Genomic DNA, 14760 nt, shown 5'->3' on the forward strand with positions numbered 1-14760 from the left:
CTCAGTGTTTGTTACAAACTGGATTTCCAGTCCTCTTCAGATACAAGAAGGAAACGAGCGACCCAATATTTGGTCCTAATCCCCCTTTAGTTCTCCATGCCCATAAATTTGGCAAGCCACTTGTAAGCACTTGTAAGCAATCTGGCACACTTGTAAGCTGCGCAGACACTAAAATTGCTATTTAATTAAGATGATGCTAGGAATATAAGTGCAGTTTTGAGATCTTTCCACTGCACAGGAATAGCTCCACAGTTCAAAATATAACTGTACATTTAAACAAACTGATCTACATTACAAAACAATTAAAACCACAACAAGGTGATTAATATGAGCAGTTGGTATCTGCAGAACTCTGGGTTAAAAAGCTAGCAAAACTAGAGTATTTGAAAACCAAGGCGGCAGCAATGACAAACCCATGGGATTTTGTATAACCTTTTTTTAATGACAGCACATAGAGTTTCCTGAGAAAAGTTGAGGCATGTACGCACACATAGGCATCTTTAATGTGCAGTGTTTATCATTTTGAGAACACGGATGAAAGAACATTTATTTTAGGTCAATGTTAAAAGTTGTGAGGAAACATGTATTTCTTTGAACTTGAAACAAATAGCAAACTTTAAAAACTCAAGCCATTGTCCCCTGAGCTAAAGGACGGTATCTGTTGACCTCTGAGTATGGAATAAATATTATCTTTTCAGCAAGCTGAAATCAGCCTGCTGAGAGCAACACCACATACTGCATTCGCACACAAAACACAGTTGATCCTAATGAAGGCAAAGTCAGACATTTGCTATCTTCAAGCCTAAATCCTACATGAAAACCAAACAGATACACATGCATTCACAGAATCATAGAATAGTCAGGGTTGGAAAGGACCTTAAGATCATCTAGTTCCAATCCCCCTGCCTTGGGCAGGGACACCTCCCACTAAAACATGTCACCCAAGGCTCTGTCCAACCTGGCCTTGAACACCGCCAAGGATGAAGCATTCACAACCTCCCTGGGCAACCCATTCCAGTGCCTCACCACCCTCACAGTAAAGAATTTCTTCCTTATATCCAATCTAAACTTCTCCTGTTTAAGTATTAACCCGTTACCCCTTGTCCTACCACTACAGTCCCTAGTGAAGAGTCCCTCTCCAGCATCCTTGTAGGCCCCCTTCAGATACTGGAAGGCTGCTATTGAAATTAAAATTATATTGTATCAATGCAAAATATCTACTTCCACCAACTCAAGCAAGCACATAAGTACTGGAGATCACTGGCTTTTTTTGTCAGACTGTATCATTGTGGAACGCCTTCAATTGGAGTTCCTACTTTCTGCAGAGTATCTTCTGTGAGTTGCTGCTTCTTCCCAATGTAATTATGTCTTTCCATACTTCATCAGTTTCTTGGCATAATACAGTTCTTCCTTCTTTCATGGGGTGAGCTGTTCACTACTATTAAATGAGGAGTTTAGTTTGACTGGAAAAATACAGAGTGCAAAAGCTACTTTACATTTTCCATAAATCCATTTTCCACATTTTCTGTAAATCCAGACTTTAAATGACACAGAAGACAAAAAATTTGGTATACTCAGAGGATGCCATTAATTGAAACCACTTGGAATTAATGGGAAAAAAAAAAAAAAGAAATCATAAAAATCCTGTTTTGCTATTAAATGTTTGAACTCAGTCCATCAAATTCCTTTGCAGATAAATAAGACTTATTTTTGGCCAAGTGATGAAAAGTTTACATTCCATCAGGATTAATGGATATGGTGAAATTATCATAACAGAATCAGAATCATTTCATCAAGTGAGTCACTGAACACCTGACACCTCAGTATTTTACAGAAAGGGAAATCAGCTGCAATGCTGTTTGAGGTAAACATAGAACTTTACTCTAAAATAAAAATTATTCTTAAATTATACTACTTAGTCTACTTCTGCATGGCAATGTTTCCAGGCTGAATGCTCTATTGATTGGAGACAAAATCTGTAGAAAGGTATGTCCTAAGACATAGAACAGTGAAGAGAAAGACCTTGCTGTATTTGATTTACATCCCATGCTTCACTCTGCTGTGGTGAAATGGAGCATCTGCAAGCACATCGAAACTATTGTAAGCAGACAGTTCTAAGCCCATTCCATGCCTCTTCCTAGTGGAAGAGAATGGAGCTTGCTTTCTGGTGACCAGGAGTTAGAAAAGGAAAATAAAACATTTTAATTGACATAGAATTTTGAAACTTTAAGATAATAGACAGGGGTGTCACACTACGGGAAGCTGGGAATAAATTAAAGTAGCTTTGTGCTATGGTTTTGTTAGTTTTTATTCGGGGGCTGACTTGGCAATTTCTTTGCAGAGAACAGGTTATCTGCAACAGCCACAAGCTGTCCAAAACAGTAACACACACAATACACAGACTTGTGTGCCTAACAGAGACTGTTATATTAAAAAATATTGAGTATGGAAATAAAAGGGCAAAGACACACACAATTACACACACAATTACTCGGAGGGAATGGAAGTGACGTATGTGCTACTCTCCTTACCTGAGTTAGCCAGAACCTCCCAAATGCATAGACCTTCCCCTGTCCCTTCCTCCAGGAGAGATTCACTGTCACACCTTCACACTTTCCAGGGTTTCGCTTTTCCTGCGATTCTTGTCTTGAAGAGTAAATCAGTGCGAATCAACTTTTCTCAAGTGTGAATCAGCTTGAACTTGTGGGCCAGGACTCTCTTAACACCCAGAACCTTCCCTACATTCAGCTAAAAAAAACCTGTACAAACCTGGGCTTGAAGATTTTTCTTTGCCTATTTTTTTTTTTTTTTACAAGATGCCTTCTGCAAGAAACCCAAGTATCCCAGAACTCAGCACAGACAGTAAAACAGTCAGCTGCTTTTGAGTGAAGAAGTCAACTGAAATTTAAGAGAGAAAAAGTGTTCACAGGAGCACTGAAGTTATCTGACACTAATCAATTTGCCTTCCAATCACTGGTTAGGGTGCAAAATGCAATTAGGTGCTAGAGAAATATTGCTATTTATTATATGAAATTTAATGAGGGCAATGGCAGAGTCCTTCACCTATGTAGCAGGCTACCTTCATGCCCAGTGCCGCTAAAGAATTAAACACTCTTATATTTACTTCATTTACTTTAATTGAACATGACACTTTTTGCAGTGCAAACAACTGTACTGTTGATTAAAAAAAAAAAAAAAAAGTAAATCTGTCCTTTATTTTCATATTCTCCCTAATATTCCAAGGGACAAACCCTCCTTTTCAACTTTTAAAGCTTCTATCTATGTTAGGGATATGTTTCCCCAAATGTCCTACAGCAGCAATGTCTCCTACTTCCTTATTTACCAGAAATAATTAGATAGCTAAGATAATAAAGCCACAGAGATACCCGTAGAGATTAAACACAAAACTATCGTTAATGACTCTAAAAGTCATCTTAAATGTACAATGATGCTGCAAATTCACACTGAGTTTTCAAAACTCCAGGACAACAGCAAAACAGGAGGAATAACACTAACAGGTACTTTTCCCCCAAGTTTTAATGCATAACATTAATGCATAACTAAGGACTACCTTTTCCATTTTATTTTTTAACAAATTAAGGCACAGCAAATTTCAGTGACAGCAGCACACAGTTCTAGATGTGCATCATCTGCTGCAGCTAGTATAGCCTCTTCCTAGCTTTGGACAGGCAGTGCTATAAAACTACGTCCTCAAACTGTGAGTCAACAGTATCCATTTTTAAATGTAAAACTGACATAAAAAGGTGCAACACTGATTAAAGACTAGTCCAAGTGTTCAGCTCTGTCTCTGCATACACAGAATTGACTGTGTATACTGTACCAAAAAGGCACTAAAATACAACAATTTGATTTTTTGTTCCATTCAGGCAACAAAAATAGCAAGGTGAAAAACCGCATGTGGTATTTGAGTTGTATTTGTATAGCATTGGAGACACCTGCACTGAAACATCTGCAGTAAGAAAGGAGCTACACAGCCCCACGTGTTTTGCAGAAGGTTCCTGGGAAGCTCAAGGGTAGGCCCCACACCAACTTAGAGAGCTTTCTATGGCTCCTTGGCTCCCCATGAACACCTGGCACCACCATTACAGAAAGCAGACAAAGACCATTTTGTACTTAAGAGCATAAATGACAGTAGTAGTGATCCTACAACTGTAGTTGGACCATTTGTACTTTTAAAATCTTATGACAGAAATAAACACTCACCTGATCAACAAATATCCTAAGCAGGCCTTAACTTCTACCCAAGAGTTCAACTGTTTTATAGAGAGACAGCCTACAGATGCCAGACACCTGAGAGCCCTCAGTAAAAAAAGCGTAATTTATTCTTCAGCAGCAGCGTAGTGAGAAAGGTTTATTTAAAAAGATCAACAGTATGTCTTTTATTTCCTAACCAGGAATGGAATAAACTCACAGTTCCAATATAGCTGGTTTCTATGCAGGCCATAGTCATGCAAAATTTCTGCAACACCCATCTCTCCCTTGCACTTGGGAATGTATTTGTTGCACCCACTCTTCTCCCATACTCTCTATCAAACTCAGAAACATTTAAACTACATGAAACACCAAACTCACGTAATTTCCCTTTCTGGTGCTTGTCTGGGTTTGCCCACTGCACCAAGTCTCTTCTGCTTCCCTATGCAGTCAGAAATGACAGATAAGAGAATGCAAAGAAACGGAGTGTGAATGTAAAAGGAAATATAATTGGTTCAAGACTCTCTACTGTCTTCAATTTTGTACAGTCATTTACAGCTGTCTCAAGCGTGTGAAACACTGGCACCCAAGTGAGTGAGTGGGCAATTAAGATTTTGTACTCTTGCACAATCATTCTTCACAGATGAAAACTACTGGATATGGCACGAGACAGCAGTGACACACTTGAGTGCTCTGGCTTGAAGACCGTATCACTACACTGAGAAGGATGCTGCTTTTCCCTGATGTGTCTTTGCAGCTCATTCCTGAAAGATGCTGAACCCTTGGACCCCAATCCATCAGAAGTGCTTAAGTGCTTACTTAATATTGCAAACTCATGCATGTAAATACTTTCATTATTTTCCGCAGAGTATTTTGCAAGCAGGGGAAGCAAGGCTCTAAAACTGGGCAAGCTCAATCCAATATTACTCATGAAGTTCATTGTTTAGCCAAACATTTTATGTTTTGACCATAAGACTGGAAAACCTTTAAACAATACTATCGGACAAAGCCAGCAAGAAGTTCTGTAGTAATAAAAGTAAAAACAAGTCAAGGTAAATTGAGGGTTATTTTAGAAGCTAAAAGTGCCTTTGACATCTAATGCCTACATTTATTCCCTACTGAAATGCAAAACTTTTTCCTTAGGTCACAGAGTGAACTCGACCCTGTCTGTAATTGCTACCAATTGATTACCAGGCTGTAGCAAATTGAGTGGTGGTTTTACTTTAGTTTCTTAAAGAGGTGTTTAAAACAGCTACATCCTTTCCTGCAAGTATCAGCACAAAGAGAGGCACTAGGATAGCCAAATGTTGGTTTAAATATCCCCCAACCTTCAGTACTGGTCACTTTCAGAAGGGGTGGACTGAGGAATGCAACTAACCTAGGAAAACTGTAACAGAATTGCTGCAAGAACACAGGTAGCAGCAGAGTTGTAGGTGGCCAGATAAGGTCATATTATGTTTTAAATCATTCAAAATCATAAATATGCACTTATAAATAGTCATATTTTAATTTTCTTCTATTTAACAGCACATTCTAGTGATTATTTGTTCATATCAGAATAAACCATAAAAGAACAGTATTCGTGTTTGTTTATTCATCTTCAGACTTTGATTATGTAAAATATTCTTAATGCATTTGAAGAGACTGAACAAAGCAGGAGAATCATCTTTTTATTTAAGGAGTCTGCACTGACTGAAAAATTAAAAGAACTTGTGTTGTTTAGAGGAAACAAGGGCCTGAAGTCTACAAATAAATTTAAAAAGTATGCATTAGTACTGCAGTTCTCCAGTTAACTGCATTAACTGTAACCGTCTAAACACAAAACAAGCCTTTCCTAGGCAAACATTTCTTCTGTCTCAATTTTATCTAATACATTCTTAAAGGGTACCAACGGGACCATCCTCACAAATTGTCAGGCATAGGGCTTGTTTGTTTGCCCCTCATGACAACACATCCTAAAATACAGAGCATATTTCAACTTGTTATTCTCCAAGTCGTCTGCCAAACTGCACATGAATTGTAAACATGAAAAACATGTTAAGCCTATTCAAGCCCACCAAAAAAAAAAAAAAAAAAAAGGAAAAAATATTAAAAAAATCAAGTCTTGCACAGTAAACTCTGCTATAATTTCCTGATGTAGGTTAAAACTCAGCAGGAAATCACATTGTCTATTTTTATCCCAGTTCACTGGGAGTGCTTTACCTTTCTGTTTTCTTGATAAGCACAGCCCTGAAGATTTGTTCCTGGGGAGTTTTCTCTTTTTCATCAGTTGGTTGCACGAAAGGGTGGACAGCAGCCAAGACAAAGCCCTGCTGGTACAATTCTTGCAGCTGAGCTGGAAGATCACACAAGGAGGAGAGCTTGATTGCAGATGATCCTGGCAGCTCAGCTGGAAACAAAAAGAAATTGGTCAATAATCCTTCACCAGACTATCCTGGTTTTTAAAATCCAGGCTCCTGAGAGTCAAACAAGCTTCACACTGATCTACAATATTAACACAAAACTGACCTTTCCTGAGGCCCATTTTGTATTTCAGATTTTAAGAAGGCTGTCTTGGCAAAGGACTTGTACCACACAAGAGACTGGTGCAATTAAACAATAAATGAGATACATTAAAATGCCAAATTCACTACATAGTCTGGAAGAGATGAAGTAGAGGATTTAAAAAAAACAAGGCAGTAGGTCAAAAGATATTCTAAGTTTTAGTAGTCATCAGAGTAATGCAAGTTGAGGAGAGTGAGCCACGATTCAAAAATATAAGGGGATGTCAAAAAATGTAGAACACAACAAATTCAAAAGCAATAAACAGAAGCATCCATCTACACAAAAGATGCATTATCAGACTAAGAGATCACTGATAAAAAATGTTGTTGAGACCAAATATCTACAAATATAACTAAAGAGAGCTTTATAGGTATATTGATAACAAGAGCAATGCATATCTGTAGTGGTGAGAAACCTTTTAAAACAGACACTAAACCTTATACCTCAGGGTTTAAGCAAACCAATACATATTAGAGATAAGGATGAGACTTAGTGCATGAAAATAATCCTTCCCCAATCTGCTTACTGTGGGGTTTCATGCCTTCCTGTGAAGCATTTAATGCTGACTCCCGTCACATGCGACATACACACAGATACTACAGTCAGTAAAGCAACTGCTCTTATTTCTTTGGGCTCTTGTGGGCTTCAAAAGAAAACTCCATAAATCACCTAAACCAACCTTCCATTCTCTTTCTCTCTACATCAGTAATTCTTTATACGTTTTTCATATCTTATGTGAAAAGACATCCTTCTTTCCTGACCTTTGTATCTTCATTTCCATCTCTCTAGGGGGATATTTCTTCTTTCATTCCTAGCCATATAGAGTGGTGAGGTGCTGGATGACTTCCCCTCCCACTGAAACCAATAGGGAGGGGATGTTGCAAGAAACATGACAGAGGTTCCCAGCACCTTGCAGGCCTTCGTTAAAAAAAAAGACTGGAGAATAGTTTGCATGAAAGACACCAGCAATGCAAAATAAGGTTTCATTGTATTGCTTTTTTCATCGAACTGCGTGGCTACCCTTTATGATAATGAAAGAGGTTCTCAAAAGCCTAATAAATATTCAAAACCAATAATACAGAGGAATAATTTAAATAATAATAGATGTGCTTGGTATGATTTTGCTTCATATAAGACCATGTTCCAGAAGAGGATAACGGAACTTTTTTGACCAAGAACTCGGAGATGCAAAATTTTTATTATTTTTGCCAATAAAATGAGAAATCCAAGCAATGTGTACATTGACAGAAAATAGGGCTCTACCTTTTACAACAGCAAACAAATCACTTCAGTCATAAAAAGAGATGGCATGAATGAATAATGATGAATAATGCATAATAAATAATAAAATCGACTGGTTGTGGTTTTTTTTTGCCGAGGATCAAAATGAGGAAACCCAGATGTTAGAAGTACTTTTTCCCTCTTGTGGCTCAGACACTCCAAAACTGTAGACTACCCTGCAAATAGTGCAATTAATTTAAAGACTATGAAAGCTGGAATACCTTTCTGAATAAGCATTTTAACTGAATACAATGGAATGACTAAACACTATTCAGTAATGTTAATTCTGGTAATATTGCTCCAATTTTAAAAAGCATCTGTGAAAACTGATGCTTGCCTTGCACATGTACCTAGTGCCTGGATTCTTCTGAGGGTGCCTTAGTAAAACTAATAGAAAGTCTACTCATTAACATGGGAGAGCAATTGCTTCTTCCTGAAAGCTAAACACGAAGGGAAAGCGTGAAAACATGTAATTGGAGCCTTGGGATGTACACTTTGAGATTAAAAAAGAAAGGTAATAAGAAAATAAAGATGTGAAGGATCATCCAGCTAGTCCATCCTATTACCTAGAGGCAGGATCAGTTCTAGTTTAGCCATTTCTCACAGTTTTTCTCATCTATTTTTAAAAACCTTTAGTAATGGAGATTCCACAAGCCTCGTAAGTCATGTTTCAGTACTTCTCTATTTTTACTATTCAAAACTTTTTCCTAGCATGTGGCCTAAATTTCCCTCTTTGAAATTCAAGACTGCTGCTTCCTCGCCAGAGTATTTGTTTTCTGCATCAGCATTTTACAATTCCTACTACCTGCCATGCCTTAATCTTACCTTCTTTAGACTGTACAAACTCAGTCCTTTCAAGGTTTCCTGTTTGCTTGTGTTTTCTAGATTTCTAAGTAATCTTTGATGGCTCTCTCCTGATCCCCTTCCATTGGTCAACATCTTTCTTCAAGTATAGTACCAATGCCTCACCACAGTGATCCAGCACAAGCCTCTTCACAGCTTTGTGGAATGGAAATGCTTTTTCATGATTATACATCAGTTTACATCATTTGGGGAAAAAAATGAAATTCTTTTCCCCATGACTAACAGTGGCCAAATGTCCCTGCCCTCAGTGATTTTTAGGGCTTTTTAATTTCAGTGTTCCAGAGTCATTCTGGATTCTGAGCTCCACAGTGTGAACAGCACTTCTCACATCGGCAAACCTCAATAAACATACTCAGTGGTCTATTGCTAGAATAGTTACTGAAAATCATGAATTTTAACAAACCCTGGATTGAACTATTTTAAGCCTTACAGGTAATACATCTTTTCGTATTGGTTTGGTGCTAAACTACTGCTCTACCCTTGGACTAGAGATCCTTAAAGACGACAACAGTTCTTGTTACACAACTGATGCCCAGAAGGCCAACATGGGTTTCCTGGGTCTGCAGATCTGTGCTCCCACAGACAGACTGGTTCATATGATGCAGATCACTCCCCCAAAATCCCTGCTACTCATTATCCTCTGGATATTGTGTAAGTTATTTGTTGCAGAATCTTTCTGAGCATTAAGTTAGGCTAATAATCATAGAGTCCTCTTTAAAAGCAGGTTGAAAAAGGACATCACAGTTTCCTGGAGAGTCACATTCATTCTTCAACAGTCTTCAAACTTGAATGGCAAGATTTCAATTATTTCTTCAGCTAATTACTCTAAGGTGCATACCTGTAGATTCAACCTACTAATATGCCTGATTTATGAAACCAGCTTACTTTACCTTAGAAAAAAGCTAATGTTTTCAGAAAACTTTATACAACTTTCAATAAAATTCATTAAAACCTTTCAGGTGCTAAAAAAATATCTAATCATGTCAGTTTTGAAAGAAAAAGTAAAATCAAAATTGTGTACAACAGGGACTTGTGTAAGGTAAAAGAGCAAATGAAAAAAATCTAACTTGCCAAAAGATAAAGCTGAATTCTTTTAGCAGCCTTCATGTTGCTCTTCAAACGCAGTTAGCTCTACGTTTTGTATTCTGCTCCATATTTCTGTATTTATTGTTGCACTTCACAATCTGACCTCAAAAGATTCCTTTGTCTATTCTGTCTACATTTACACCAGTGTGCAAGGAACTTGTAAATGACAAATGCTGGGTTTTTCAATCTTGCTAAGACTGAAAGTGGAAATGGAAATGCTGGCTGCTTTTGGAATTGATTATCAGGCAAATTAGTTTGTTGCCTGACTGATAATTGAAGCTGAAAACACATCCAGCAATGTCCGGATACATACAGAACACTACAGCTTAGAGATCCTTCAAAAAGAAAAGAAAGTTTGTGTTACACAACTGATACCCATAAAGTGACTTTCCTGGGTCTAGGGACTCATGCATTCTTTGCTGCTAATGGAAAAAACTGACCAAACACTCACACCATCCCCATCTTGCCACAGAAAAATCAATAAAAGGATTGAGTTGACATAAAAATCTCCAGGTTGAGTCATGTATAGGGGTCATGAAAGGGGTCATGTCTGCAGCTCCAAGAAGCAATTTATAGGAAATAGAAGAAGGTGATGCAGTCTGCCACAGGGATCCTGAGACACTGAAAGCAGGCTGAAAAAAATGGTTGGGGAGACTGGTATTGAGGAGAACTCCTTCCTCCTACGGTAAGGAGCTCCTCTGTTCCTCCTGATGGATCATCCAGGTCTGCTACCACAAAGATCAGCCACCAACCAGCTTCAAACTGAAGCATCCCATATGACCTGCAACAACTGTGCTATGGTCCATGCTAAAGAGGCAGATGTAGCCTGATCAAACATCATGAGGAAAGACAGTTACAGCAACTGTCTACAGCAAGTAGGGTAATTTTTCAATATTAAAACAATAGAACTTTCAGATGCTGTAACCCAACACTTTCAAATAAGAAAAGCATTACTATGCTTTGTAAAATAAAGCATGGATTCACCCATTAGCCCATGCTCAATAACAGCAATCATCAACTACAGTACAACAGCATCAGATGCTTTTAACTCTCTTTCATAAGCAGTGATTTTCCTTTCCTGCTAGTTACATTTATAACAAAGCTAACTCAAACTTTATTGGTTTTTAATTTCTTTCTACTTAAATGATAGCTATGCTCAAGGAAAAAATAGTATGATCAATGTCAAATGGCATTTACTTAATTTCTCTTTACTGAAATGGTCACAGTCTGGGTCCCATTCAGGTCTTGGTTTCTCTTGGCTTATCCTTAATACTTCATTCAAAAGGACAAGCAAACTGTTCTATATTTCTATTATCCTGTGTTAGGTGTTTACTTCGTTTGCTTCCTCCAATGGAACAAACTAAGTGTTGGTATTTTTTTCGTCTTAATTTTTTAACATGCTTTCCTGATTAAGCTTTCATGTTTTCATTCCAGTCACAGCTGTTACAGACTGACGAAGCCCTTAATGACAGTTCACATTACATATGAAAACACTCAACAAAAATACTGGATTCCTTTTAATTACTTTCTGTTCTCCTTTACTTTTTTCATGTTCATCTGCATTTTCAAATTAATGTTCCTCATTTTATTATGAAACATTAAACAAGCCTCTTCCTTTTGCATTAAAACAACCGAAGATCAAGTTAGTATGTACACAGATCATACACAGATCATAGAATCAAATAGGTTGAAAAAGACCTTTAAGATCATCAAGTCCAATCATTACCCCATGACTGCCAAGCCCACCACTAAATCACGTCACTAAGGGCAAACTCCTCTTGAGATCTTCCCTCATGGCTGCCTCTCATAATCTCCACTCACAGCCATCCCTCATCTGCCCCCCATAGAGGCCCACAACGTACAGGTGCCGCCCCTATCCCTCATGGCCGCCCCTCACACCCCAAGGCTGCCCCTACTCTCCCCTTAAGGTGACCCCATGGCTGCCCCTGCTCTCAACTCATGATCTCTTCTCATGGCCGCCCCTCCTTTCTCCTCATGACCTCCCCTCCATGGCTGCCCACCCTTTCCCCTCACAATTTCCCCTCATGGCCGCTCCTTCTTTCCCCTCATGATCTTCCCTCATGGCCGCCCCTCCTCTCCCCTCACACATGCATTCTCTGTCTATAGCGGGTAAACAAGAAATCACTTTGCACCAATACATGCCCAAAACATGGTATATAAGGGGGTCTGACACAGAAAACAGACTGGCAAACTCAACAGACCCACATTATTACGTGATGCAGCAACTCTCTTCCCTGGTAACTGCAAGCACAATACTCCTACTTCACTGAACCACAGAATAGTTTGGGTTGGAAGAGACTTTCAAAGGTCACCTAGCCCACACCCCCTGCAGTGAGCAGGGACATCTTCAACTAGACCAGGCTGCTCAGAGGCCCATCAAACTGGACTTTGAATGTTTCCAGGGATGGGGCATCTACCACCTCTCTGACAAACCATTCCAGTGTCTCACCACACTCATCATAAAACATTTATTCCTTTTTACCCAGTCTAATCTCCCCTCTTTTAGTTTAAAACTATTACCCCTTACCCTATCGCAACAGGCTCTCTCCAAAAGTTTGTCCATGTCTTTCTTGTAAGCCCTCTTTAAGTACTGGAAGGCCACAATAAGGTCTCCCCAGAGCCTTCTCCTCCCAACTCTCTAAGCTTTTCGTCATATGAGAGATGCTCCAAGCACTCTGATAATCTCTGTGGCCCTTCTCTGGACTCACTCCAACAGGTCCACACCCCTCTAGTGTTGGGGACCCCAGAGCTGGATGCAGTACTGCAGGTGGGATCTCATGAGACCAGAGTAGAGGGGCAAAATCATCTCCTTTGACCTGCTGGCCACCCTTCTTTTGACACATCCCAGGATACAGTTGGCTTTCTGCGCTGTAAGAGCACATTGGCGGCTTATGTCCAGCTTTTCATGCACCAGTAGCCCCAGGTCCTCTTTGGCAGGGCTGCTTTCAATCCCTATCACGTCAGGCACTGCCCTGACCTAGGAGCAGGACCTTGCACATGCCCTTGTTGAACCTCATGAGGTTCACAAGGGCCCACTTCTCGAGCTTGTCCAGGTTCCTCTGGATAGCATCCCGTCCCTCGTGTGTCAACTGCACCACTCAGCTTGGTGTTGTCTGCAAACTTGCTATGTTATTTGATCAGGCCTAACACACATCAGCAGGCTCAGACCGTTCAAGTAATGCAGTCATAACTTTTCTTTTTCAAAGCGCTGGATGAGGCTGTTCCCAATCCCATGGTTGTTGCAAGCTATTCCCATTCAAAGCACCCAGGGCCAGTAATCTACAGAGTCACTTGTGCTCCTGTTCGCACCTCCTCTTCCTTCCAACACCACAAACCTTGCAGGCCCCTGTGCAAAGCTACGGCTGCTCCAGGTGACTCATGGAAATGACCATGTCCTTCTGTCTCCTCCCCAGATCTCAGAGCAATCCTCAGAAGAGGAACGTGTCTGACAGAAGGGCCACAAGGACAACTGCAGTGCAGCTCTCCCTCTCCCCACTGCAGGCTCAAAGGCAGGTAGTGACCCCAGAGCAAGGCTCTACCTGTGAGCTAGAAGGGAGCAAACATTCAGACACGCTACTCACTTAGTCATTCCTACTCACTACTCCCACACATTTCCCTGCTCAGCATGATTTTTTTGCTGCTGTCCTTCTAAAGCAGCTAAATCTCCCTCCTCCACTCTGCAAAGCACATAGGAGACCACGTGAAAGAATCTGGATAGTGCCAGGCATTAGCATCCATAGTCCTTGACAGACATAGCAATGGGCATGTAACATGAAAACAAGCTACAAGCAAAATTATGGTCATATGGTAATACAGTAATACAGTCATTACGCCAACACCATCCACTGATGCCCTGCAGGGCTTTATAATAGATCTGGCTATTTACCTCCTGCCTTTAGTGACCACCCCATGGAAAGCAGCATTAGCTTGCTCTGTTGTGCCTCACGCATCCCACCAAGGTGGTCGTAATTGCATGTCTGCTGGCAGGAAACTAAATAGCAACAACAAATGGAGACAACAATGTGGCAAGAGAGCATATCACTGAGCAGAGTGTGAGCAGACATGTAAATCTGGCGCAGGTCCACAAAATTTCCCATGCTTTCACACAGGGACCTTCCCGAGCATGTTTATGACTGTTTATACCAGCCCTGATGATTTTGCAGAACAGGAAAGCAAGCACACTTCCTCTATTTAGTATGAGGATTGCTGTTTCTGAATTTAATATTAATTCCTTTCCAGCAACTTTAATTTAATTTAAATAAATCAAATCTACAGCAGACTAAGTTCTAGGGTCAGTAAAAAAATATAACTAGAAAGTTTACTGTTAAAAGATGCAGTTTCACCTACATTAAAACATTTCATAGGAACATGTCAAATGCAGCATAGTTTTTAATTTGGATAATACTTGTGAGTTTTTAAAAAATTAATGTATCAATGTTTTGCATTATCAAAGTGGTTAGAAAAGCACTTTTTTTGTCCATGGTTCTGTGAATTTCCACTCCACTTCAAATTAAGGAATTACCTGTATTACTGGAAATGTGTTTTTTTGTTGGAAGGTACAACTGCAGCGACAGAAGGGGCATACTCTCAACAACTAGGATACACAAACAAACCAGTGCCGCTCTGAGCAGCTTGTTTCTGCAAGCTGAACACCGACTGCTAAATGAAGGACCATCCTGTCAGGTCTCTTTCTGGTTTGCCAAAGTCCTCGTGTTTATCTGTGCAGGCTCTGAGGGCTCCCTGCAGAGAGGT

General features: G+C 39.7%; 1 protein-coding gene across 1 annotated transcript in view; it reads right to left on the reverse strand.

Annotated features, from left to right (window-relative positions):
- RFTN1 (raftlin, lipid raft linker 1) overlaps positions 1–14760 on the reverse strand; it is a gene marked incomplete at both ends in the record, with an annotated part of 86353 nt that overhangs the window by 49701 nt on the left and 21892 nt on the right. The window contains one exon of the mRNA XM_080611379.1: positions 6415–6601. Coding sequence (XP_080467505.1) covers positions 6415–6601 — 187 coding nt within the window. The remainder of the gene's footprint in view (positions 1–6414; positions 6602–14760) is intronic.

This window comes from Psittacula echo, assembly GCF_963264785.1.
Source record: "Psittacula echo genome assembly, chromosome: 2".
NCBI classification, from domain to species: Eukaryota; Metazoa; Chordata; class Aves; order Psittaciformes; family Psittacidae; genus Psittacula; species Psittacula echo.